The following is a 23,965-nucleotide window of genomic DNA, read 5'->3' on the forward strand; positions in this document are numbered from 1 at the left end:
TTAAAGCTGATTTCCAAGCAGCAGGAAATGATGCTGCTCTCAAATATCTGACTAAAGTGGCGAGTTGTAAGCTCGAATACATGAAAACAAGCGTGGATGACTTGGCTTGTTTGTCTGGAGAAAATCGCAGTATTTTTTCTTCTGCTGAGGAATAACGGAGCTGCTACCGGCATTTGGCCATTAATAACCTTAACAGTGAATCTCATTGTTGATCACTCACTGACGGATGAGCGTGAAATACGTCGGAGATCCCAGTGTGTGGTTAGTTTGAATTGCACAAAATTTAGTCTGTGTCTCTCTCTGAAGCTGCTTATACTTTGTGCAGCGGAGCCCCAGTGCACACATTTAGCACAAAGTAGCAAAATTGCTTTTGCAAGGACCTATTTCTAGGTCCTTTCTTGCAGAACGCCTGGAGCTCTCACTTCCTATATCTAAATTTCAGCTGAGTAGTACAAGATTCTGTTTTAGGGGAAAGCTGTGCTTCTGTCATGCAACTAAACAGAAATATGAAATAAATTTGAAATATCACGTATCTACCTTTAGTTACTGTGACATGCCATAGGTACCACTGATTGCTAACTTGTTTCCTTCAGAAGAGTTCTTTGGAAAACCTCTGTTACATGGGGTTCTCCGTTCTTCTTTTTCAGGCGGTTTGTATGTGTTTTTCTACAGTCATCAACAAGTCAGTTTTCTTGTCCTTTAGCCTGTCAAATCATACACTGAACTATGTCTTGAAAAGACATTTTGTGAGGCTGCTGTGTTCAGCGTGTGATGACAGGAATAACTGTATCACTTGCCCAGTTTTCCACTAATTGTGAAGATGCTATGCATCTGAATAGCCTTTCATCCAGAGAAGTACTCTGTAGTCTTTTAGGGATTTGTATCCATTTGTATCCCTCTCTAGAGCAATATAAAGGAATACAGAACTACTGATGCTAGCATTGCATGTTATCTTTGGGCAGTAAATAAGCAATCCAGTTCAAGATATTTCAGAAATAAACCTTCAATGCACAAGTAAAAATTTCCACTGAGGAATTCTATTTAGGTTGGGTTTTTTTCCTTTTGGAAACTTACCATGTTCTGCAGAGTCATAACTCCCATATCTGTTGATTTCTTCCTTTCTCTGGGTGAAAGGGAGAATGATACTTGCTTCCATCTGAAGCTAAAGTCCTTTATGAAGTAAATGTCAAGCATAACAGAAGGGAAATGTTAGAGAAAATACATGAAAACTGGTGAAGCTTCTTCTTGATACTGGAAAAAATGGGTTTTAACTTCCATGACAACCTTTAGTAGCTAGGCAAGTTTGGTCCTTGTTCAGTGTGAGTGGCAGCAGGAGACCACTGGGTACAACAGTTGAATTCCATCACTTTAGTGCCTGCTGCCACACTGGACTGTCAGTGCCATTCCAGACCTCTGGAGCAGCTTGTAGGACCTCGCCATATGACACATCAAGTTGCTATGCCTCTGATTGCTGGGCTGGCTTCTTCCATCTAGGAATATGGAATAAATATGTCATTAAACACACCCTGGAGCTTGACGGCAGATGAGCAGTTGTAGAAATTTAAAACACTTCTGCATCCTGCCACTTTGCTCCCAAGTTAACCTGCATCTACCATGTGTATAGAGGTTCAGTATTTGCCTTTCCATCCTTCTCTCCTGTAGTAACAGAAATGCTTTCTCATTTTAACATGTTCTGTTCCTTAGATTTTTTAAAACAGAAGTAATCTTTACTGATCAGAAAATTTGTGTTCATCAGATTAGATATTCTCAGACCTAAAAAAAAACCCTTTGCTATTCTAATACCAGGTTTTTCCAAAGATTTGATATCCAACTCCTGAAGCAGATTTAAAAACAGCTGCAGGTTGCACCATTTTACTGACTAGGAAGCTGACATGGAAGCTCAAAGTTATCCATGGAGCTGAGGATGCAGCAGGGAATTGAGCTTATACCACAAGCCCCAGCCATGTGCTCTGTATGCAAAGCTACAAATAGTTTTCCCAAGTCTTCCAAAGGACATATTATATTTTGCAGACTGGGACATACAGGCCCAAGGTGTTAAGTTTCTCATCCAGCTTTACTTAGCTGGTAAATGGAAACCAGGCACTTTGGCATAAAATTTAGACACAGGGTGATGTTACCTTTCAGAGTTAATAACTGTAATCAATCTGTATTGCTCCAGTGAAATGCTGTTTCTTGTGCTTCAGATCAGGAGACTGTTTAACATTTGGTACTGAGGTGTCTTTTTGTTGGCCCGAAGTAGAGTTGGGGTAATTTCTAAGAACGGCATCACATTTAATGGTAGTTTTACTTCTGCATTCAAAGATGGCTGAAAAAATTCAATGAGAAACCAAATCAACAGCTGTGGGGATAATTTTTTTTTAAATAAGACCTGTTTGCAGTGTTTGGTTTTTTTTTTGCCAGGTATCTTGTGTGCTTGATCAGCTCATCATATTTTTAAAAGCTAAAGTATTAAGAGTGAATACTTCTAGGCTCAAACGGCATACCTAGTCTAAATCACCCTGGCCCTAAAGAGACAGGCTGTTGTACCTTCCTTTGCAGGATACTGTGCTTTACTTCCACTTTGTCTCTGTGTGTTGCTGGAAAAATGGTTTTCTGGTCCTTCATTCCCTGGCTATATTTAGTTTTATACCCAGAACTTGCATGAAGCAGAGGGGAAGGGGCTGACTTCCTGATTGTTTTTCTTGAAATCACTAGGCTAGAGGGAAAGAGTACTTCTGTTTTAGTTTTTATCTATGATTGTCTACCTTTCTAATGTTATCTCTTTTAAATATTTGTTTTTCCTAAGTGTTGTCTTCATTCTAGAAATCATTGTGTGAGCAGACAAATGATGGTGCTGTGCATAATAATGAAAGCTAGACAGCAGTGGTGATTTCCTCACCCACTGCTGGAATAAGTTGTTACAGAGCATATCTGGCTGGCTTTTACAGCACTATGAGCTGATAACTTCCACGCTGAAAGTCAAGATTTACGTTACAGCAAAATCTGTTTTGGTCTTTGCTTTCTGAATCGCAGTGAATTGCCAAATGCAGGCTGGCCCTGGGCAGTAGAGAGCATCCTTCCCTCGGCAGGAGCTGCCCCTGGCTCTGGTGACTCTGTGCCTTCCACACATGTGGCTTTACTCAGGGTTCAAAGGGGGAACTATGGCTTTGCCTTACTCTGGGCAGAAGGAATTTCTTGCTCTAAAATTAGTCTCCACTGAATGTGGTAAGCAGGTAGTTACACTGAAGTAAAAAAGACCATTTGTGTTGATAAAGTTAATATATAAAGGCCCAAGCTTGAGAACTGGGAAGATGATACAGAGTAAAAGCAGTCTTCTCTTCACAGTACTGATAGATGTGACTTCTGAAACTGTAAACACCAATCAAAGCAAATGTTATTAAATATATTAGGAAGTGAATCTTTATTTTCAGAGGCATTTGCTTTGACCTAAGAGTTTTATTGCAGATTATGACAATTTTGCCCTAGATTTCATTGAAAGCAGGAAAAAGTCAGTAACAAATGTTAAAAAAAAAACATCAACAAACTAGTATAAATTACACCCCATAAATTTGGCCTGTGCTTTTCTAAAAGCTGTAGTTGCAATAACCCCCTTGTCTGCCAAGCATCTGGATTGCAACGAGGTAGTTGCTCTCAGGGAGAATACCATCCTGGTGACTTAGAGCCAGCAGCTTACCAGCTAGCATTAAAGAGGAACCAAGGCAGAAATCTTTCCTTGGTTTCTGTCAGCTTAGGTACCCTCTATTTTCTCTTGTTTCACTTTCATAAAGCTGTCTTCCTATTGCTGCCACTGCTGTTCTTCTTTAATCTTGTTTTCTGCTTAGGGAGCGCTCTGCCTAGAGAGAGCTGTTTTGGTGAGAATCTTCTGCTGGGCAGATCCAGCTCTCAAAAAGCATAGGGTGAAACTGTCTGAAGATAACTGGGAATCACATATGAGTGCATGTAAAAGTCCCTGAGGGTTAAGAAGATGACTCTGCTCAATACTGTATCAGTAGCTTGAGACTTAGAATATTGGGATATCTCTGCATTATTGGGATATCTCTGCTGACCTGGATTTAGATCTTCCTAGATAATACCCTCATAGTGTTTTGGGGGCTGGAGGTATTTGTTTAAATCAGGGGCTAAGAGAGAGGGGGCTTTTTAGGGACTGGGGGGAGAGGGGAGAAAACACTCCACAGACAGCCCAGTTTGTGTAAGGACATTGAGGTAATTTTCAGAGAGCACGAAATCCTCAGCTTACACCCAAGTGCTCTCACCATAAAGGTCTGAGAACGCCTAATTTGCACCCAGCCTCCGTGGGTTTCAGAAACATCCTGTAGGTGGGAGGCTGCGTTCTGGGTTTTGTTGTGTGATGTGGGGTTTTTTTTAACTACCTTGTTGAGCTGCATAGCAACAGCAGTGTTTTTTTGGCATATGAACAGAAAAAGGAGCAAGTTTGGGACATGCGAGAACTGAACCTGATGCTGGCACTTTCAGAAACAGACATTTTGGCTTCTGTCTCGTGTCTTCAATCTAGTCTTCCTAGAAAACAGGCACTGAAAAATATGCTGCATTGTGAAAGAAAGGTGATTTGGAGGTGGGGCTGTGGAGCAAGAGACCTTGATTAAAGCTATTTCTTTGGCTTGTTTGAGGGAGATGCAGTTACCCCATCTGGACCACAGGAATGTTCTTCCAGGGGGCATACCTGGACTAACCTTTTGTGATATAAAACTTGTTTTGGGAGCCACTAAGAAAAGAAAATGTGTGGTAGGTCTACATTTCAAGCCTTGGCATTTGAATGTGTGACTCTTTAAAAATATCTTCGGAGGTTTTGGGTTTTAGTGGGGAGGTTAGTTTAATTTGACAGTCTCTTCTCCTTCCTCATGCCCAAAGCTAATTATAGCCAAGGCTTGGTAAGGAAGCAGATAAATAGTGTGCCAGCTTTTCGTGCACCTTTGTTAGATAATTGAAAATGAGTGGTCTCACCACATCTGTTCTCAATCACAGATGGGATGGCACCAAGGCCATGGTGGTGTGGTGGCAGCAGCAGCAGCGCTGCTCAGGGACAGCGTTTGGCTGCTCGCGTCCTCCTCGCTCCCTGAATCCTGGCCTCCAGCTAGCAGCGCTGGTTGCTCACTCCCAGGATCCGTGCTGGGGAATGTAAATGGAAAACATCCGTGTTTCTGCTAGGGATGGTGTGAGCTGCGCTGCGGAGCTGTTTGGATCTTGCTCAGATCTCTGCTGCCTGACTCACCGATAAAGCATCTTCTTCGTATTGTTTCATTACAATTAGGTGGGAGGGGAAAGGGAATATCAGCTATAACATTTACTAAACATGCATTTAACTCTTGGGGTTTAAAAATAGTGTTGTTTTCTTTTTTTTTTTTTTTTTAGTACAGTTCTACTGTTTTGTGCTATGAAATATTTAATTCAAGACTAAAATCTTGCCTGTGATATTTTGAGAAAAGTTTGTCTGGTTTTCTAGTGGTATACCAAGTTATCAAATATTTTGTAGAGAAGGGTCTGTATACTGGAAGCACACCCATTAAATGTCTCAGTTTAGCCACTCTGAAATAATTTCTTTTTTCCCATAGAGCCCCATGATTAGAGAAGGGTGCCTTTGTGTTAAATCTGGTTTTTTGCTATGCTATCCAAACAGGAAGTGTAAACATTCATTAGTGAATTGAGACTTAAGGATGTAGCTTCCGTAGGAAATCCTACAACTGTGCCAAATCATTCTGCCTGGAGAGAAATACCCTGCAGGTTGTACTGTTGATCTTCTGGCCTTGTATATGACCATCTTGCATTGTATTGTCTCAGAGGCTTAATTTTCAATATTATGTTTCTTGGCAATTCGGAGCCCTGAGTCAGTGGAACCCTTAGCTGAGATCTGTGCGCTTCAGTTTTATCTTTTAGGAGCAACTCAAGTGAATTTCCCCTCCTACAGCAGGGTTCCTTAGTACCATACAGATTTCCTACCCAAGCAGCTGTAATTATTCAGAGATGCACATGAATGCAAATTCTTTCCTGTCACTCTGGAATGCAGTGTTGATGCTCAGAAGGGCTTACTGGCAATATGTATTAAACAATTTGGGGGAAGTGAAAATTCATTTTAGGCAAATCTTACACAGTTGTTATGCTTCGCTTCTTAAGGTTAATCTCTGTGGAGCTGGTCCAGTAATATCATGAATAGGAAGCCCTGAAATATTTGAAGTAGGATACTCATTTGTTTTACTTACAGATTCAGTGTTACACAAATCATAGCTTGTTAAAATAACTATAGAATCTATGAGTAATTGTTTGTATGGAAGTGGAACACATAACCCAGTGATATGAAAGTCCCACGGGAGCTTGTGTATACAGAAAGACCATGGTGTGTAGGAGTGCTGAGAACAGGGAAGCAGTGGTAATTGGTTGGATAGAAGGGATACATTTTCCCAAAAGGACAGCATTCAGTTTTAATTAGTCATTCTGTTGGAAACCTTGTTATGCAAAATGGTGTTTGTTATATTTTTTTGAATTGAGTTGTTTGTGGTCCATATTGCTATTTACCCATAATAATGTTTCAAAGTTATACATTATGTAGATTCTAAGTCAGGGTCTAAATACACGGTTTTCAGTCAACACATTCATGTTGTGCTAGTTGTCACATTCAAGGAGGCAAAAGAAATATTATCTTTTTATTTTTTTACTTCCTTTAAAATATCTGTGATGAAGACAGGCTGAGACACCTGGGGTTACTCAGCCTGGAGAAGAGAAGGCTCTGGGGAGACTTCAGAACAACCTTCCAGTACTTAAAGGGGGCTTGCAAGAGAGCTGGAGAGGCAATTTTTACAAGGGTGTGTAGTCCTGAGACAAGGGGCAATTGCTTTGCACTGGGAGTATGTTTAGATTAGGTATTAAGAATAAATTCTTTACTGGGGGGTGATGAGACACTGAAACATGTTGCTCAGAGAAGTTGTGAATGCTCCATTTCTGGAATGTTCAGGACTCGATTGCATGGGGCTTTGAGCAGCCTGGTCTAATGGGAGGTGTTGCTGCCTGTGGCAGAGGGACTAGAACTATATGATCATTAAGGTCCCTTCCAACCCAAACCATTTTGTTATTCTGCATGTTTCTGCCTGCAGAGGCGTGGCTCTCTAGTGCACATTTTTAATCTGTGGCTCCCAAGTGTCAAATGAGTTCCACAGGGGTGCTGTGGAACTGCCTAGTCTCTCAAGCAGCTCTGTTTTTAATATGGTGAGGTGTTTTTTCCCACTACCACATTATGCACAACCCCCCAGTTGTTCCTGAAGGGTTGCACAGTATGGACCTGGTGGTGCTGGTGAACAAGATGAACGTGAGTCAGCAGTGTGCTCTTGCAGGGAAGAAGGCCAAGCCCATGCTGGGCTGCATTGGCAGGCATGTAGCCAGCAGCTCCAGGGAAGTGATTCTTCCCCTCTGGTGCTTCTGAGACCACATCTCACATGCCGTGTCTGGATTTGGCCTCTCCACTTTGAGAGAGACAATGACATGCTGAAGTGAGTGTGGCAGAGGGACACCAGGATGATCAGGAGGCTGGAGCTTGTCACCTGTGTTTGGTCAGTCTGGATAGGAGCCAGCTCAGGAGAAGGGAAGACCTCACTACAGTCTTATCTGTCTGTGGGAGACTGTGTGTAAAGAAAATGGAGCCAGGTTCTTTGAAGAAAGAGAAAGGATGAGAGGCAATGGCTGTCAGCAGATGCAGCAGCACAAAGTACTCTGGATACTGGGAGAAATGTTCACACAGCCAGGATGGTCAAGCCCCAGAAGTTACCCAAAGGGGCTGTGGAATGTTTGTCCTTGGAGAGACTTGAAACTGAGACAAATAGCAGCCTTCTCTTGCTGTTTCTGCAGTGACTGGGAGGCTGGAGCAGATCCCTCTGGAGTGCCCTGCCTACCCGAGTCAGTTTATGATCCCATTCTGTAGCTCTAATAAACATAAACAGCTTGTGACTTAAAAAACAAAACAACAAAATCACGTGCTTTAAAAATGAAAGGAATATCATCTGGAAAGTATGGAAGTACAACTTTTGTACTTCCAGGAAGGAAAAATCAGCCAAAGGTTGCAAATGGAAAAGAAAAATATGTGTATACAGCCTCAGTATGACTTCATCAATATCAAACGTTTTCTAGTTTAATTCTTGTGAAAGCAATACTGCTGCTGCAGCACTACATTAATTCATATTCATATAATTTCATATTGTGTTCTCTGAATCACTGAGAGCAGCTTCTGCAGTTCAGTACCCAGGGATGATAGAAAGTTTGCAGAGACACAGCAGAGCAAAGGCATAGTTTTGCTGTATCATAAAATTAATTGTGTACATTGCAATTGAAGATTATGTCTGGAAGTTAACAGCTGATAAATTGCTCACTCTGCTTTTAAAGGATTGTAGCATTTTTTTCACACAGAAAATATTAGCATTATTGATAAGTTTAATCTGCAGAAAATGTTTTAACTGTGAGCACAGTTCTTAAACTGTGTCAGATGTCTGCTTAGTTTGATGTGCTTTTACAGGGAGTGGTGCAGAACTGTCTTGTCGCATGGCCTGCAGCAACACTGAGAGGGTTGAAGCAACTAAATATCCACATTGCAACCTAGAGTACCTTCATAGCTGCACTTACATCTAGTTAAGGGCAATTCAAGCAATAAACTTTTTCTTCCTTGTTTATTGTGAGAGTTGAACTTGGTAATGTCACTGTTTGCCAGCTGGGAGCAATACACTTTAGGAATTAACCTCAAGATATTCCATGAAAGGAGGCCAAATCCTATTAAACAGTACATCTATGCTTCTCTTAGCTTAAGGTGCAAGGCTTTACTGGGGCTTGTAGATAAAGACTGTTGTAAGTAGTTCAGTTTCTACAATTACAGTTACATCAAAGCAGTAAGCACCTTCTAAAGAACATTATTTAGAAAACAAAGCTTTGGGGATTTCCCCCTTTAGATAGGCAGAAGATGTTAAAAGTTAAAATCTGTCCAAAAGTTGCAGTTTCACAGATCTTCAAAGACCAACATGGTCGAAAAAAGAAGTTTTGGCGAAGCTTTACTTGATGCTGGTAGACACCAATTATGTTGGTACTGCAACAATGGTAAAATCAGTCTGTGGTTACTGGCACACAGCAAGAGTAATATGTTACATAAATCACAGATGGCTGAGCTAGAATGTTCCTAGAGGGCAATTTACTTCATGAAGGATTAGTGAATTCTAGTTTTAGTTGCTCCAAAATTAATTTAGCAGTTAAGCAATTGCACTTAGAAGTTCAGCCCTGTTCTAGATAGTACTTGGTAGGATTAATTCTTAAGGTATGTCATTTACCAGTAGTATGTTGGGCACCAGAATAATTTAAGAGTGCTTCTTTGTCTGTTATAGTGTTAACTCATGAGAACAAGGGAAGAGGTCAAGTTACGTTGGTATCCAAAACCAAATTTAAGTGTTGTGGCTGGTAGTCTTAACACTTGCAGTCTGTATAATATTAGAAATGGTTTGTAGGGAGTAGGGAGCTTGTAATAAGCCAATGACAGGGGCATTTATTTGGGCCTATATCAATAACATTGGAGATGTCAGAACTCCAAGATTGATTATTATTATTATCATTATTATTATTTTTAGTCTAGCTTTCACCAGTGGTTGAGGGAGAAGAGGGAGAGAGTTGGCCTCAGAGCCTTGTAAAAAGCTCTGCAGTCAGTTGGTGCAGTGGTCTGCAGAGGCAGTGCTGGCAGGAGACTTTCAGCTGGTTTGTGTCACAGGTGTTGTCTGGAGCTTGGTTCTGCATTCCCAGCAGAAAGCCTGGTGCTTCTCCTTTCCCCCCAAATGGCAGCAGAGCTGTGATAGCAGTGGGAAGTCTGGGCAACCGTACTAAAGCTTAATATTTTCATTACAAAAATACTCAGGCATGTTTTAGAGAGTGATACACCAGTGAAAGCAGCTAGCATGGTTGCCTGTTGCTTCATCTGTTGTCACATGCTTGTTTACAGCTTCAGGGCTTAAAATAAACGTTGTCTTATACCCCTGATGAGTGTCGTCACCTTCCTGCCAGGATGACTTGTTCAGGGATGGAGTGGAGCTGGCTCACTCCAGGAACCTCAGCAGCTCTGTTGTGCACACTGTGCTCCAGAACCTTTGCCCATGGGTCCTGGGATGGCTGCCTGAGTGGTTGCTGTGCTGTGTCTTGTCCTTTAGTTGGTATCACTCCAGGAACTTTCAAAGTGAACATGGCCTTAGAAGGCCACTTTAAAAGGGCCTTATTTTCTGCAAGAATAGAGAGTTGGACTCAATGATCCTTGGTGGGCACTTTCCAACTCCTGATATCCTGTGATTCTAACATATATGTTATATATACATATGTATATGTATTATTCTAACCTTAAGGTTAGAATAAATGTTGCAATGGATAAATCAGTGTGTATCTACACTTGTTTTTAATGTAGGAGAGAGAAGAGCTGATGCATGACCAAATCCTTGTGCTCTGTATCATAGTGCATCATTTGTGAGTGGGAAAGCTGTACTGCAGTCCCTCCTTAGCTGGTGCAAGAGGTTTCCCATGGGAGTGCTCTGCTCCTTAGCTTTGCCTGCCTTAGACAACCAGGGTTTTTTAAGTGCCCTGCAGTCTCTTGTTAGAAAACAGCAGCTATGTGTTAGCAGAAAGGGAAAACAGGAGGATTCAACAAGGGGAAATGCAATGCCTTTTCCCCAGACTTGTCCTCTTCTGAAACCCGAGGATGTTCAGTGCCTGTCTCCTGCTGACTCACTGCCTCTCTTGCCTGGCTCTGCAGGCTTGTGAGGCGCTGGAGGCTGCTCAGGCCCCCTGTCAGGAGGGCTGTATAGTATTACAAAATCTCATTTGCCATGAGGTTATGCTTGGAGTAAATCAGCGTGTTACTTTAGCCTTTCACCTCGGAATGTATACATGCCAGAGAGGAGGAGGGGGGCAGCAAAACCCCGGATAGGTCAAAACTAAATTCATTTGGTGACTTCATCTGTCTCTAGCTGGATCCCATCCCTGCTGAAACTCCCAAGCCTGCCCGCAGCGTTTTCTGGACTTAAAAGGCGGAAATGGCAGGAGCCGGGAGCAGCCGGGCTGCCAGAGCTGCTGCAGCGTGGCTGCTGTCCTGCTGGGCTCTCCTCTGACACACTGCCCTGCAGCCCCAGTGCCCAGCTCCCCTGGCTGCTCCTAATCAGGCTTTCTGCTTGTCCTTAGCCCTCCCCACTCACGGGCAGGTATTCCTTGGGGGCTGCTGGGGTGGGTGGCTGTGTCCGCCGTGTTTCGCCTGGAAGTTCACAGGCTGCACTCACATGGGCCAGTGGATTTGGGGACAAGCCCTCCTCCACTGCTGTCTTCATTTTCCCCTAAGTCTGCCTTTGCTAAAGAAATCTCCTCTCTGAAAGTGAAACTACTCATCCATCAACTCGTGGGAGCGAAATAATAAGTGGTTGCCCTGTTACTTTCAGTGCTTAGGCTAGGAACTGAGGTTTGCTTGCATGGGCTGCCTCTCAAGGCATCCTTTCTTCAGTGGTCAGCACTGATGTTACCTTGCTTTATGGCACGTTTTTTAATCTCTTGGAAATCCTTTAGCAATGTCTGCATGTTTTCTTGGTAACCTGTTATTATCCATAAGGGAAAAAATGAAAAGAAGGAGAATTGGAAGTTCGTGCTAGTGTCTGGGTGAATAGAGTCTTTGTTTAATAGAAGATTAAAATTTGGTTTATTTATCAGCTTTCTAGAGGTTTTCTCATTACAAAATGGGCAGACATCTTTGGTTTTCTAAAATGTAGGTGTTTCTAATTGACTTGAGTTTATTGTATGAGTCTGAGAATTATTTTTCTTTGAATCAACCTTTTTTATTTTTTTTCCCCTTCACAATCCCCTTGTCTATTGTGAAAGGTAGACTAGTTGCCAGCGTCTATTGTGAAAATTTGACAGGTTGAATATCTTACTTCAGGGCATCAGAGCAGCGATTCAAGCTTAAGATCTTAGAGTTGAAAGCCTTGGCAGGGGGAGGGTAATAACTGTAAGTAAAGGCAGTGAAGTTTTTTAGCGTTGCAGCTTTGCCACGGTTAGGTTCCTCTCGTTCAGTCTACTTCAAAGGAATTTTTTTTGTTCATCATTAATAAAATGCCTTCTTAATTTGTAGTCACATTCTTTTTATACTGAAATTTTTGTGTCCTTACACCATGTTAAGTAGTGCCTGTCTGTTCAGCAGAAAACATTACTATTGCTTTGTTCAACTGCTCTAAGGTGTGGTTTGAGGGTGCTGTGCACTGCTGTGGTTCATTTCTAACCAGAATGAATATACCTGGGTGGAAATGGTGGAGGCCAGAGGCTCTGAATTGCTTTCATTTTGTGTAAAGCTATTGATGTCTGCCTTTCTTGAATCTCTGTCCTTTGTCAAGAATGCTTTTTTTTAAAGTAACGTTTGTTTCCTCATAGAAATTGATAAGGAACCTTTCAGAGCATGCAAATACTTTCAGCCATAAAGAAGATATTACCTAGTTAGATGTTACTGTTGCATTGTACTTGTGATGGCGAAGGTGAACCCTGAAAAAAAAAAAGGAATTTTGTTGCTGTAGAGACATGACATTGCTGTTTCATTGCCACAGTTTCAGTGGCAGCAGGAGTGAGAATGTAGATGGAGAAATAAAGTCTTATGATATGGAAATACAACTGGAAGATTCAAGTGAATGCAGACATGACTGGCAGATGTGAGTCAGTGAATGTGGTTTGTTCTTCTCAGGTGGACCTATAGGTGCCCTGAAGTCTTCAAAGCATTAAATTATTGTCCTGGAATTTGAAACTGTTATTTTCATTTTTGTGAGCTGCCCCAGTTTAATAACTGGTTAGTGAACAAATTTCTATTTCTAAATGCTATGCAGTATTCAGTGTAATACATTGCTAGTTATTAGGCCATATCAGAGGGTTTGGCTCTAGTTGTGCATATTATTGGAATACTTCTGGTTGTATTTTTCACATTTGAGGAAACTGAATATCTGAAAAATAAAAAATATCTTTCTGCCTCTCAAATAATATTTTTTTTGGGGGGGGGGGGGGGGTTAGTTTTCTAAAGCCACATGTAGCACAAATCAGAATTTCCAGGAGCCTTTATAAAAGCTACTCAGATTTGGGTCTAAAGCAGTCCTTTAGACCCATCATAAACATTTATGTAGGTCAGAACATCCCAGCATTGGCAGGAAGCCTCTAATTTAAAAGAAAAATATTCCGTAATCCAATCAGAGTACATCTCTTATTACTCTAATTTCACCTGCATTTAAACAGGGAAGTGCAAGGAGAACAATAGAAAATAATCTTGTCTGTGTTCAGTGATAATCCAGTAATATTCAAGCCATAAAATGTACATGGATTGCCTCAGTTTTGTCTAGACTTTGTAGAGTACTTCACAAATCATTTTAGGTTAAGTCAGATCCATGTGGTAAATGTGAAATGGCATTCAGAAGTGAGTGAGATATACAGAAAATAAAAATATTTTTAGCATTTCAGGGCTATTTAGTAACATGGGAACAGTGCAAAAGAGATTTGACATTCAGCATTTAAAACCAAGACTTTCTCACAGTATTATAATCACAGGATTCTTTTATTTATTTATTTTTTCCCCATAGCAGTACTTCATTGTGATTAATCTTATCTGATTCAGTTTCTGGCTAGATAGAGCCTTTGTGTTGCTTGGTGCAAATATCACTGCAGTCGCAGCACTCTGATGCCACGGTATTTGCTGCAGAAGTACAGCATAAGTCAAAAGGGGAGAGCAAGAACAGTGTTGTCAGCACTGCACAGGAGCTTTTTGTGTTGATTTTCTGTCTGCAGGACTCCTTTCTGTACAGACAAGCTCGAGCACAACTGGTCTCTAATGGCTGTGGCTGCAGCTGTGTGCAGGGAGTGTTAAGAAACAGGCAAGGTCCAGCTGCAAATCAGTTGTCATTTCAGGATGGTATAAAAGGATGAATTTTCCTTGTACAGGGATTTATCCAATGAATCTGGCAGGTTTCTTCCTTCAGGGATTTCTTTGTTTTTGCAGTAGCTTTAATCTAGAAAGCCTTTTCACCACCAGCTGCAGCAGTCTCATTCAGCTTCATCTTTGCCTTTCTGCTGTTATATCCTGCTTTAATAATTTTTGGTGTGAGATCCTTTGTTTTATTGGCAGTATCTTACCAGGTGCCAGCTTCCACAAGGTTCCTCTGTAATGTCACACAGACTTTCCACTGCATTTAAAAATTTAATATCTCTTTGTCTCTTTGCACTGCTATTTAATAAAAATATGTCTATTTTTAATAAATGAGAGCCAGTGGGCAGAAACTGTTACACATGAGGTTCCACCTGAACACAAGGAAGAAATTCTTTACTGTAAGGGTGAGTGAGCACTGAAACAGGTTCCCCAGAGAAGTTGTAGAGTTTCCTCCTCTGGAGATAATCAAAAGCCATCTGGACACAAGGCTGAGTAATGTGCCCTGCTTGGGCAGGGAGGTTGGACTGCAGGGTCCCTTCCAACCTTTCCTATTCTGCAAAAATATGAAGGCCTTGCAGGTTCAGAGGTGATGGCAAGTGTGGTGAGGTTTTACACTACAAATAGATTCACTGCTGTAATCCTTCTAGTCTTGTCATTATTACTGCTTTGTTGTGATACAGCTTCTGCTGTCAACAACCGTTAGTTTATCCCTGGAAAAATAAAGTAAATGTGCTTCTTGCAAAACTGTCCTTAAGAACAGCTGGATAATACCTTGTAACAACTGCAGTCATCTGTAGCAAGAGCAGTGGAAAATACCCAATATCTCAATGTTCAGTGCTGCATAAAATGCCTTAAAAATTGATAGACTTTTGGGTGTAATATTTACCATCAGGCATGCTGAGCCAGTATATTTCTAACTGGGGAAACTGCTTAAGCATGTACATGATTTTCAGCACCTGTCTAATCCTCTGAACTCATGTCTGTGGTGTGTAGCTGTGCATGTGTAAAGTGTTTTTCTGAAATGGCCTAGACTAATATGGGAAGACTCTCCTCAGGCTTGAAGTGAAACAAGGGAGAGTCCTTTGTGCTTAGGCAGTACTGTACCAGCCAGAGGTTCTTAATGTCCCCCTGTGCCCCCTGAAGTGGGAGGTGTGATGTGCTACCTTCAGTCTGCTTTCAGTTGCTATAGAATCACCAGGCACCTCTATGGAATTCTGAAGATACCAGGTAGACACTGGTTATCAGGCTTGTGTAAGCTTCATTGCAATCTTATGATTCAGAGCCTTCAGTGTAAACAAATGAAAGCCTAACAAGTTGAAAATGTAAATAATGTTATTGGAAAAAAGTAATGTATTACAACATAAGATCAAGTTGTTAGCTACTTGGCTATTCAGAGTATGGGCTGTGTGTCTCCACCTGTACAGCTGTTCTCTTGCATCAGCTTACACATGTTTATTAATGTGTTTTGAAGATGGATCACATTTTCCAGAGTACTTCAGCACTTTGGGAACTCGGTCCTGCAGAAAACCCCAGCCCAGCTGTAGATGTTGAGCACAGAGGTTCTTGATTGCTGCTGAGCACGGTAGCTGCACTACCTACATCTGCTTGTTCTTTCTTTTTTTCCTTCTTTTTTGTTTTGTTTAAGGTCTCTCTATGTGGCAAACAGGATATGTGTGTATCTGAGCACCAAATTAGAACATGCTTACTGTAAAGGAAACCTTTCCCAGCTGAGTTTATTTAGAACGTAACCAGTAGGGGAACAAGAGATGCAAAGAGAGGGTGAACTCTTTCAAGAGAAGCAGCTGTGGAATATTCACATGTATGTCAACAAAACACTTAAGAATGAATGGCAGTGGCATGTTATTGAGTTTTTTAACAGAAATTCTGATTCATTTTGCCTTTGCTTACAACTGTACTCATACACCGTTATGCATGCTTGTGTACAAATCTGAAGCTCTTGTCTTTAATAGCTTGAACTCGTCTCTAATAAATAGTCTGAACTTTTGTTTGACCCTTAGACCATAATAATTAATTCACAGATGTAGCATAAGTTGTATTACAGGTATCCTTCAGGGTAGCATTGTAAAACTCAAGGTTATTCATTTACTCACAGTTTCCTGCAGTAGAATTCCCCACCCCATGCAATGCAGCAGAGGAAGCTGTTTGCTCCCCTGTGGGTTGCAGAAGGATGGGTATTTCTCTTTGCAGTTCTTTGTGGAAAAAGGTGATGAAGGAAGTTCTGCTTCCTTTTTCTGTGTGTGTGTATTTTCTTGATCTTTTTAACAAAGTGAACTTTCCCTTTTCACTGGTGGTAGATGATGGTTTTTTGTGCTCTGCCTGGCCTTAGAGGCCAATTAAAATCTTCTTGAAGTAGTGGCAATTACAGATCAGAGTAGTTTTATTTCAGATGTTCTCATCTAAATATCTTTAGTTGCTGTAGAATTCAGTGGACTCCTCTGTATTGAACTGTCAGTTTATTATTAGGCTCACCAGTAATTCTAAGTGAATATTAAATTCACTATTAAGCTGTTATTTCAACTGATCTTACATACAATATTTAACACGTTAGTTTAATGGTGACAGTAGTACTATCTTTCTGTTAGTTTTTTATCTATATAAAAAGGCTAAAAAAAATAAAACAGATGTGTTTCAAACTTCAGATGCCATTAGTATCAAAGGGGTTGTTTGCCTGCTCAGTGCCTTCCACGCTGATGTTGAAGCTAAGCTCTTACGGTTAGCCATTATGGTGTAGTTTTAAGAGTAAAAGGGCACTCCCTGTTTCTAAAACTTTGTTCCTAGCACTTGATTCAGTCCAAGCACTTAGTGCATGCCAAGAAAGCGACCTTTGCTAACTCTTCCAGTGAATACAGGGCTGTGTTCACACAACTGGCTGTGCTGCATGCGAGCCTGCGGTAAGAACGGAGCAGGCTGAGCACGGGCTGATTCCTTCCGTGCTCCAGAGCTGCCTGTATACTGTGGACAGGCAGGCAGCCTGGTTCTGAATGAGTTTCTGGCAGTGGTTGCCTGACTATTGGAGCACGAATTTTTCAACCCTATTTTCTCTCTCTCTCTCTTTCTTCTCTAATTCCTTATAAAACAAATTCGAGGATTTTATGCCTCGCATCTTAATGTCAGTAGATGGGAACAAACTTGAACAACCTTCTGTTTGTAGATTTGTTTCCTAGAAAGTGACCTGTGTTATGAACTTTGTAATCTTGTATTTAAATTTATTCTCTGTGTTATGTACTAATACACTTACATGTTACCAAGTCAAGTTTTGTGCTGGTAGGTTTTTCCCATTTCACAGTTTACCTAGGTTGCCCTACCTAGTTAGCACACATAACTATGGGTGGAGTTAATCTGCAGTCTTCTCCTTATAGAATTGTCTGTCAGGCTTCAAAGGGCTACATCACTGCAAATTCTCAATGGAAATAGTCCATGCAGACCTTGGATCCTACAGAAGAGATCCTGCTTTCTTGCATTGACTGAGAAAGTTGAGGTTCAAAGCTAAGATGGCAGGACTGGCACCAAAGATAGACAGATCAGTGTTAGCTGCAGATTGCCACGACACGAAGGTGTGCAGTCCCCAGCAAACCAAGAATTATCTTTCAACTTTGACTCTGGTCATTTCTGAGACACTTCACACTTGGATTGCTTCTAGTGGACTTTCTGCAGTCCGTTACTCACAGGAACATTACTTACTCTCTCCATTAACTTGATTCTGCTCTTTGAAACTGCTGATGAGATAAACTTGAGTGTGCTCATGTTTTCTCTTTGCAACATCTTGCAACAGAAAGATGTGACTAGGGTAGGATAACAGGGAGCAAAGTCCAGTAGTATGTGTTTCTGGTCTGTGTACCTGGGAAGATGATAAAAGCTACTATGAATTGCCAGCTTCCAGGGAGGGACCTTTGCTAACTAGAAGAATCTATCTAAGGTGATGTAGCTGTGAAAACTTCAAGCACAGAGTGCCATTTACCAAGGTCTCCGTGAAATGTTATCTGAACACTGCTTGAAACTGTCTGTTTGAGAAGAACTGCTGGCAGGACCAGTCAGTGAATGTCTGACTTGATATAAGAGACTTACATTGATTTGTTTAATCTAGACTACCTGGGCATTGGGACTGACACTGAGTGCTGTCTCTAAAGCATTAAGAAATCCACTCTGGGGAAGAAAAAGCAATTAGAGCTGGAGGATAATGTTGGCAGAAGAACAAATGGGTTTAAGCTTAGAGGAAATGTTCCTAATGTTTGAGAAGAATCGGGCTCCACGGCAGTTTTCCAACCACACAGTTGAGGGGGCAAATCTCAGTTGCTTTCAGGATAGATGTTGGTGCACTGATAACATTATTTGATTTGAGATTTGAGATTATTTGATATTCACTCTGTGACTGTTAGGAACTGAATTAATGATCCAAAAGGGCCCTGTCCCAGTAAGAAATCAGTAAGAGAACAGCTGCTTCATCATTTAGAAGTTACCTAAAATTAAGTGTTGGTTTAGGAAGCCTGATCATCCTGCAGTGGCAAAAAACTGGCAGATGTTGGATCACTGTATTGATGCAGCGCAATGTGACAAAATCTTGGGTCTCTCATCCTGTCTGTGCATCTTTAGGTCTGAGTCTGGGGTTTTTCCTACCTTATTGGCATGAAGCAGAGTACCATAGGTTTGTATGTTCTTTAAGTTCACAATGACAGCCAGAGAAATATGTTCATAGGTTCCAAGAGGACATTGAGGAGGTTACATATCATCAAATAATAAAAATTACCCCTTCTTTCTCAATAAACAAAGAGAGGGGTTTGAGTTTTCTTTCCCTCTTTTGAACAGGAAGCATATATTCATTGTGTTTAAAAAACAATTACCAAAATGTCAAAAATATTTTTTGTCTCTCTTTTTTTCCTAGTTGGGGAATGGCGGTCAACGTGTACTCTACCTCTATAACCCAGGAGACTATGAGCAGACATGACATCATTGCATGGGTTAATGATATATTAGCTTTAAACTACACAAAAGTTGAACAACTCTGTTCAGGTAAGAAAGCCCAGTATGCTCTATAAATGTTTATTTTAAAACCACTTTAAAAGTCTGATTTGTTGAAAATAGATAACTTTTAACTTTGACAGAAACCAGTTACTCTGAAAAAAGAGACTAATGTATGTGCACAGGAAGCATTTTTACATTTGTGTTAATCATGGGAAGATAAGGTACCTTGGGAAAGCATAACAAAGGCAGAGGTGAATGGGACAAATGTAGCAGGAGATACATAGAAGTAATAAAAAGGTTAGCTAAGCAAGCAAAGAATACAGTGATAAGTTTTAGTGTTTTTAAGCCACTGGGGTGGTATCTTTTCAAATGGAGGGTGGATATAACTGAGAAAGAGACAAATAGAGAACAAACACCCTAGATGAACAAAATCCCCCAGCTCCTTTTCCTTCCTGAAGAGGTTTCCTTGAGGTTTCTCAAGTCCCTGCTGATGCTTGCAGGAAAAAAGCACAAGAAAAAGACTGAAGAAAAAACATGGATTTGAGGAAATGAGGCTTTAGTTGCTGTGAGGGCTTTAGAACTTTCGAAGTTTGCCTCTTTCTCTTTAAATCTGAGTTACTGTTATAAGTATATTTGGTAATGAGCCCTGAAAAAAGGGTAATAGTTTGAATACTTCAGACATTTTGGTTAATCAGAGTTGCAACCAGAAGATGGGTGTTAAACAACAGGGTCTGTAACTAGATGATGGCTAGAAATGACACAGAAAAAGGTTGATGTTTCACTGTGAATATACATGCCCCTGGGGAATGATTTCTTTCTGATTTCCAACTGTGATTTTTAAATTTGAAGATGCTTGGTGGAGGAGGAGTTTGTTTGTGGTGGAGGAGATCTAACTTAGATTGCTACTTCCAGACAACTAACATGCTGGGACTATCTTATGAAGGTATCATATTATCTTATGAAGACAGTGCTCAAAGCACATGGAAGAGGAACCACATGACCAGACTTCAGCTATTTCTTGGTCTAGACAAAATGAATGAATGGGGTCTTATATTCATATATTTGATTTTTCCTATCATTCTGGGTAAATTTTTTGTCTCAGAGATGTTCCCTGAAAGATGGAAGTAATCCTTTCAGGCTGATTGTCTTCAAAATTAAAAAAAAAAACAATTTTCAGCTGCAGAAGTAGAGTATCATACTTGCAGCCTTGCACAACAACCATAAAAATGAGGTTGAAAAAGTGCAGGATAAAGTCAATGTAAGCAACTGATGTAATCTGAACAATTAAAGACCTAGACCATGGGAAATTATTTTTTAAACTGGTATTAAACTTGAAATTGAAGTGTTATCTCTAGCTGTTGTTATATTTACATGTCAGGAAGTTAGCCTAAGTATTTTATTTCAGTATATATAAAGGCAGAATTCACACAGGGAGTAGCTATAGATAGATACAGATAGATACATGCATGCACACACTGAAGGAGATAAAAACATAGAAGGAAATGGACGTTTGCATCCCAAAATACCCAAAGTTTGCTATTGTTTGAAACAGGAAGCATAGTAGACAAGTTATTGACTTGTTCCTATGTAGCTATTTAAATGCTTATAAATAGTTGAAAGGAAGCTTTTGAAGTGAGTTCTCAATCAAGTTAAATGTGTGTGGGCTTACACAAAAAAACCCACCAAGCAAAAAACCAGCTAAGACATAAAAAACTCCATGAAAACCGTTTCTGAAAACAGGGGAGAGGTGATTGAAGAAAATATTGACTAAGCAGAATAAAATGAGTTAAAGTTATGTAAGAAGATCAGATAGAGAGACTTCAGCTGTGTGGGGCAAGAAGGGGGAAAAGCATGGGAACTGTCACAAATTCACTGTCCCATTTCATTACACAGCTTCTTATACAACTTTTTCTGTGACCTACAGAGAGGATTTTGGGACACACCTCAAGGGAAGAAGTGAAAAAGGGTCAACTCATTGCAGCTCTTACTCCATTCTGTATAAAATTAAATCTTTTCTTCCTTTAGAATTTCCTGGATTGTATTGATTGTTATTGCTACCTGATGCTTCTACATTCTTGTCTTTATGAGTGAAAGCTGTTAATTTGAATTTCCCCATTTGGTTTGGTAGTCGAACTTGATGCTTACACATTCCTGTTTTTACATTCATGTACTTTACAATCCAGAAGGGGCTTTAGTAGCTTCTTATCTAAAGAAGCATTCTAGCACAATACTTCCTGTGTTCAGGAGGACTTTACTCTCCGAACTGATGAATCTAAACACTGATAGATTTTTGCAGACACTAGAGCATAGTAATCTTAATATGTTCTTCCCATTTGAGACTGCATAGTCCATTGCTCATGTGCAGAGCATCCATGTGTAGGGATTGAAGACAGATGGACAAGCAGGTTTGGGAATCTTTCTGCATTTAATATAGTTTACTGTGTAAACTCAACGCAATTTATTAAATGTACATATATTTTATTTAGCCTATTTCTAGCATAGCTTTTAAGAGCGATACTAAGGGAACAATAACACAAATGATGAGCCAACTAGCAGGCAGAGCACCAGCAAGCAAGCATGGTATGGACTGCTGTTTGAGAATGGCCAGTCTAACTCATTCATTCTGGCATTCCTTGGCTGATGTCCCTTGAACCATTGGCAGCTTTCGTGCAGATTAATGCTTGTTTCCATAAAATATGAGCATTTCTCCAGGACTTCAAAGGGAAGGAATATGTGGGAAACTCTTTACAGCTATGAAGCATTTCACAGCATTAACAAGGATCTGCAGAGCTGCCGTAACTGAATTTTTATAATCTACTGTAAAATTGTGCGGACATTTTCTTCTTTTTTAGAAAAAAAGCATTAACATTAGTCATGCTGTTTTATGACTATTCAGTTCTTGCTCATTTTTGTTAATAAGGAGCAATCAAAATGCCAGGAAAAGCTAAATGTGAGGCCAAAAAATGTGGGAGAGGGAAAGCAGGGGGGATGTTATATCTGAATTAAAAGCTCAAAGGAGTTACTTTTAGGAGGTAAGAGCAACCTAGATATGGCATATGCTGCTGTTCAGCACCTGGCTGAGAGACCTCACGGGTGCCCACATTTTGCAGCCAACCCAGCAATAATTTTTGACATTCAGAGCTTAAACAAGAAGGAATAATGTGACATTCTGCCTTTACTAAAGGCTTTATTCAGAACATATCTGAAGCTTAACATGACAGTAGTTACAATGATAGAAAAAGCAATCCGACCTCCTTTTCCTCATTGCTGTGGAGAAGTAGCTTTGATAATACACATACTCTAGCAATACCAGCCTGTTTCTCAGTTTCCACTTAGAGGAACAGAGCTTCTAGGATGAGGAGCAGCAAAGGAAGAGGTTGGCTTAGTCATAAAGTATTTGTATTCTTTGGGAGTCTTAGATGTGGTTTTTGTCTCTGCTAAGTAGGCCGAGCAAAGTGCAGTGTCCCCTGAGCTTTCTGAATGCCTGCTGTGGTAGTGATGTGCCAAGAGAGCCAGGTTATGGATGGGCAGCCCTGGAGAGTCTTGCTTCAGTCTGCAGCTCCTCTGGTAATTTAATTTTGACAACTGAACAGGGAAAATCTCTCCAAGCATCTCAATACAATTCTTTTTGCTTTAGACATGTGTCATATTGTCAGTCTTTGGACTCTGGGTTTGATTTCCTGCAAAATTGTTTTACCTGAACATGAAATTTATAAACCATGGTTTTAATAGAAGGCACAGTGCATTCCCTTTAGATTGGCTTTAGAGAGAGCATTTCATTTGATACATGAATTAAATATTATAGAGAACAATTGAGAGGATGTAATGTCGTAGGATCCCATGTGCAAAACCCATACGTTTGGGGAACAAGAGTTTCATATGAAGTATGACATTGGTTGTTTCTTAAGAGTCATGCTGTTTTTTAAGGAATACACAGTGGTTTCTTAGAAAGAATTCTGACTAAGCAGCTTATAGCTGAATTTTCTTTAGTAAGGCTGTTTTTCATCTCTAAGGAATACCAAGTGTATGTGTTGCAGGGCTTTTCATGACTGTGAGAGTGTTACATGAGAGTATATTCAAAATAAGAGTCAGGCAGGCGATTATAGAAGGCTTGCATATGAATTAAAAAGAAATAACACCATGTCTACAAGCTGTATAATGTCAAGGAAATGGTAAATGGATAGAAAGGAAAACGTGGCCTGGAGCCACATTTATAATTTTTTGGTATTATTTTTGACTTAGCTATACTTCTGTGATTCTATGAGATTAAGGAGATACAGACTCTCCCCACTTCCTGTATTTGAAAATTCTCAGTAGAATTATAAACTTGCAAATTGTCAGACCCCCAGTGCATGCAGACCTTCTGTCTTTGAGGATTTGTATGCAAGGATCAAGGATTGAATGCAGGGTTGTTTTTTCCTTGCTTTTAATAAATGGCTCTATTATAAAGAAAGCATGTGGTTTGGCATTTTCAGATTTTATTCTGGGGGTTAGCTGTGTAGGATTTGTGTTTCCATGTCTCAGAACATGTATTTTGTTCACTGCCTATATTAACCCATAACTTCCTATATGCTTATTGCTAAAATCTGCCTTATAGGGCCCTTTTGGAGCATTTGATGCAAGCATTCCTCTACAGCCCAGTGTGCCCAAGAAGCCAAAGCATGTTTCCACGTTGGTGGTTTTGGTTTTTTCCCAGTTGGCAGCCTTGCAGAGCTTGGGTCTGTAGCACAACTTAGGAACATGATTAAAACATGGCTTGATCTCATTTGTGCTCTGTAACCGAGGCATGTTTCAAGGAACTGGCATGTTGTCCTGAGGTCATGCAACACAGAGCATACTCAGTGTCAATGACTCTCTGATATCTTCCATATGATATTTAGGATTAGAGGGATACTATGAATGTTAATGATGGGATTTAAATAATTTCCAAAACTTTCTGAGGACACTTGAAAAGCAGTATCATGAGATTCCCAGCCAATAATTTTTTTTTTTAATGTCACTCATTAAGAATTT

At 40.4% G+C, this 23,965-nt stretch overlaps 1 protein-coding gene across 6 annotated transcripts in view; it reads left to right on the forward strand.

The window, feature by feature from the left end:
- The window catches only part of MAPRE2 (microtubule associated protein RP/EB family member 2), a 97,412-nt gene that overhangs the window by 41,741 nt on the left and 31,706 nt on the right, over positions 1-23,965 (forward strand). For 5 of the 6 annotated variants that reach the window (XM_071419142.1, XM_071419121.1, XM_071419136.1 and 2 more), the window contains exon 3: positions 18,873-19,000. The exons of the other annotated variant lie outside the window; for it this stretch is intronic. In XM_071419142.1, coding sequence (XP_071275243.1) covers positions 18,880-19,000 — 121 coding nt within the window. In that variant the 5' untranslated portion in view covers positions 18,873-18,879. The remainder of the gene's footprint in view (positions 1-18,872; positions 19,001-23,965) is intronic. 6 annotated transcript variants of the gene reach the window in all.

The sequence above is a fragment of the Agelaius tricolor genome, unplaced genomic scaffold (assembly GCF_023055355.1).
Source record: "Agelaius tricolor isolate 1412-34295 unplaced genomic scaffold, bAgeTri1.0.p SCAF_2, whole genome shotgun sequence".
Taxonomy (NCBI): domain Eukaryota; kingdom Metazoa; phylum Chordata; class Aves; order Passeriformes; family Icteridae; genus Agelaius; species Agelaius tricolor.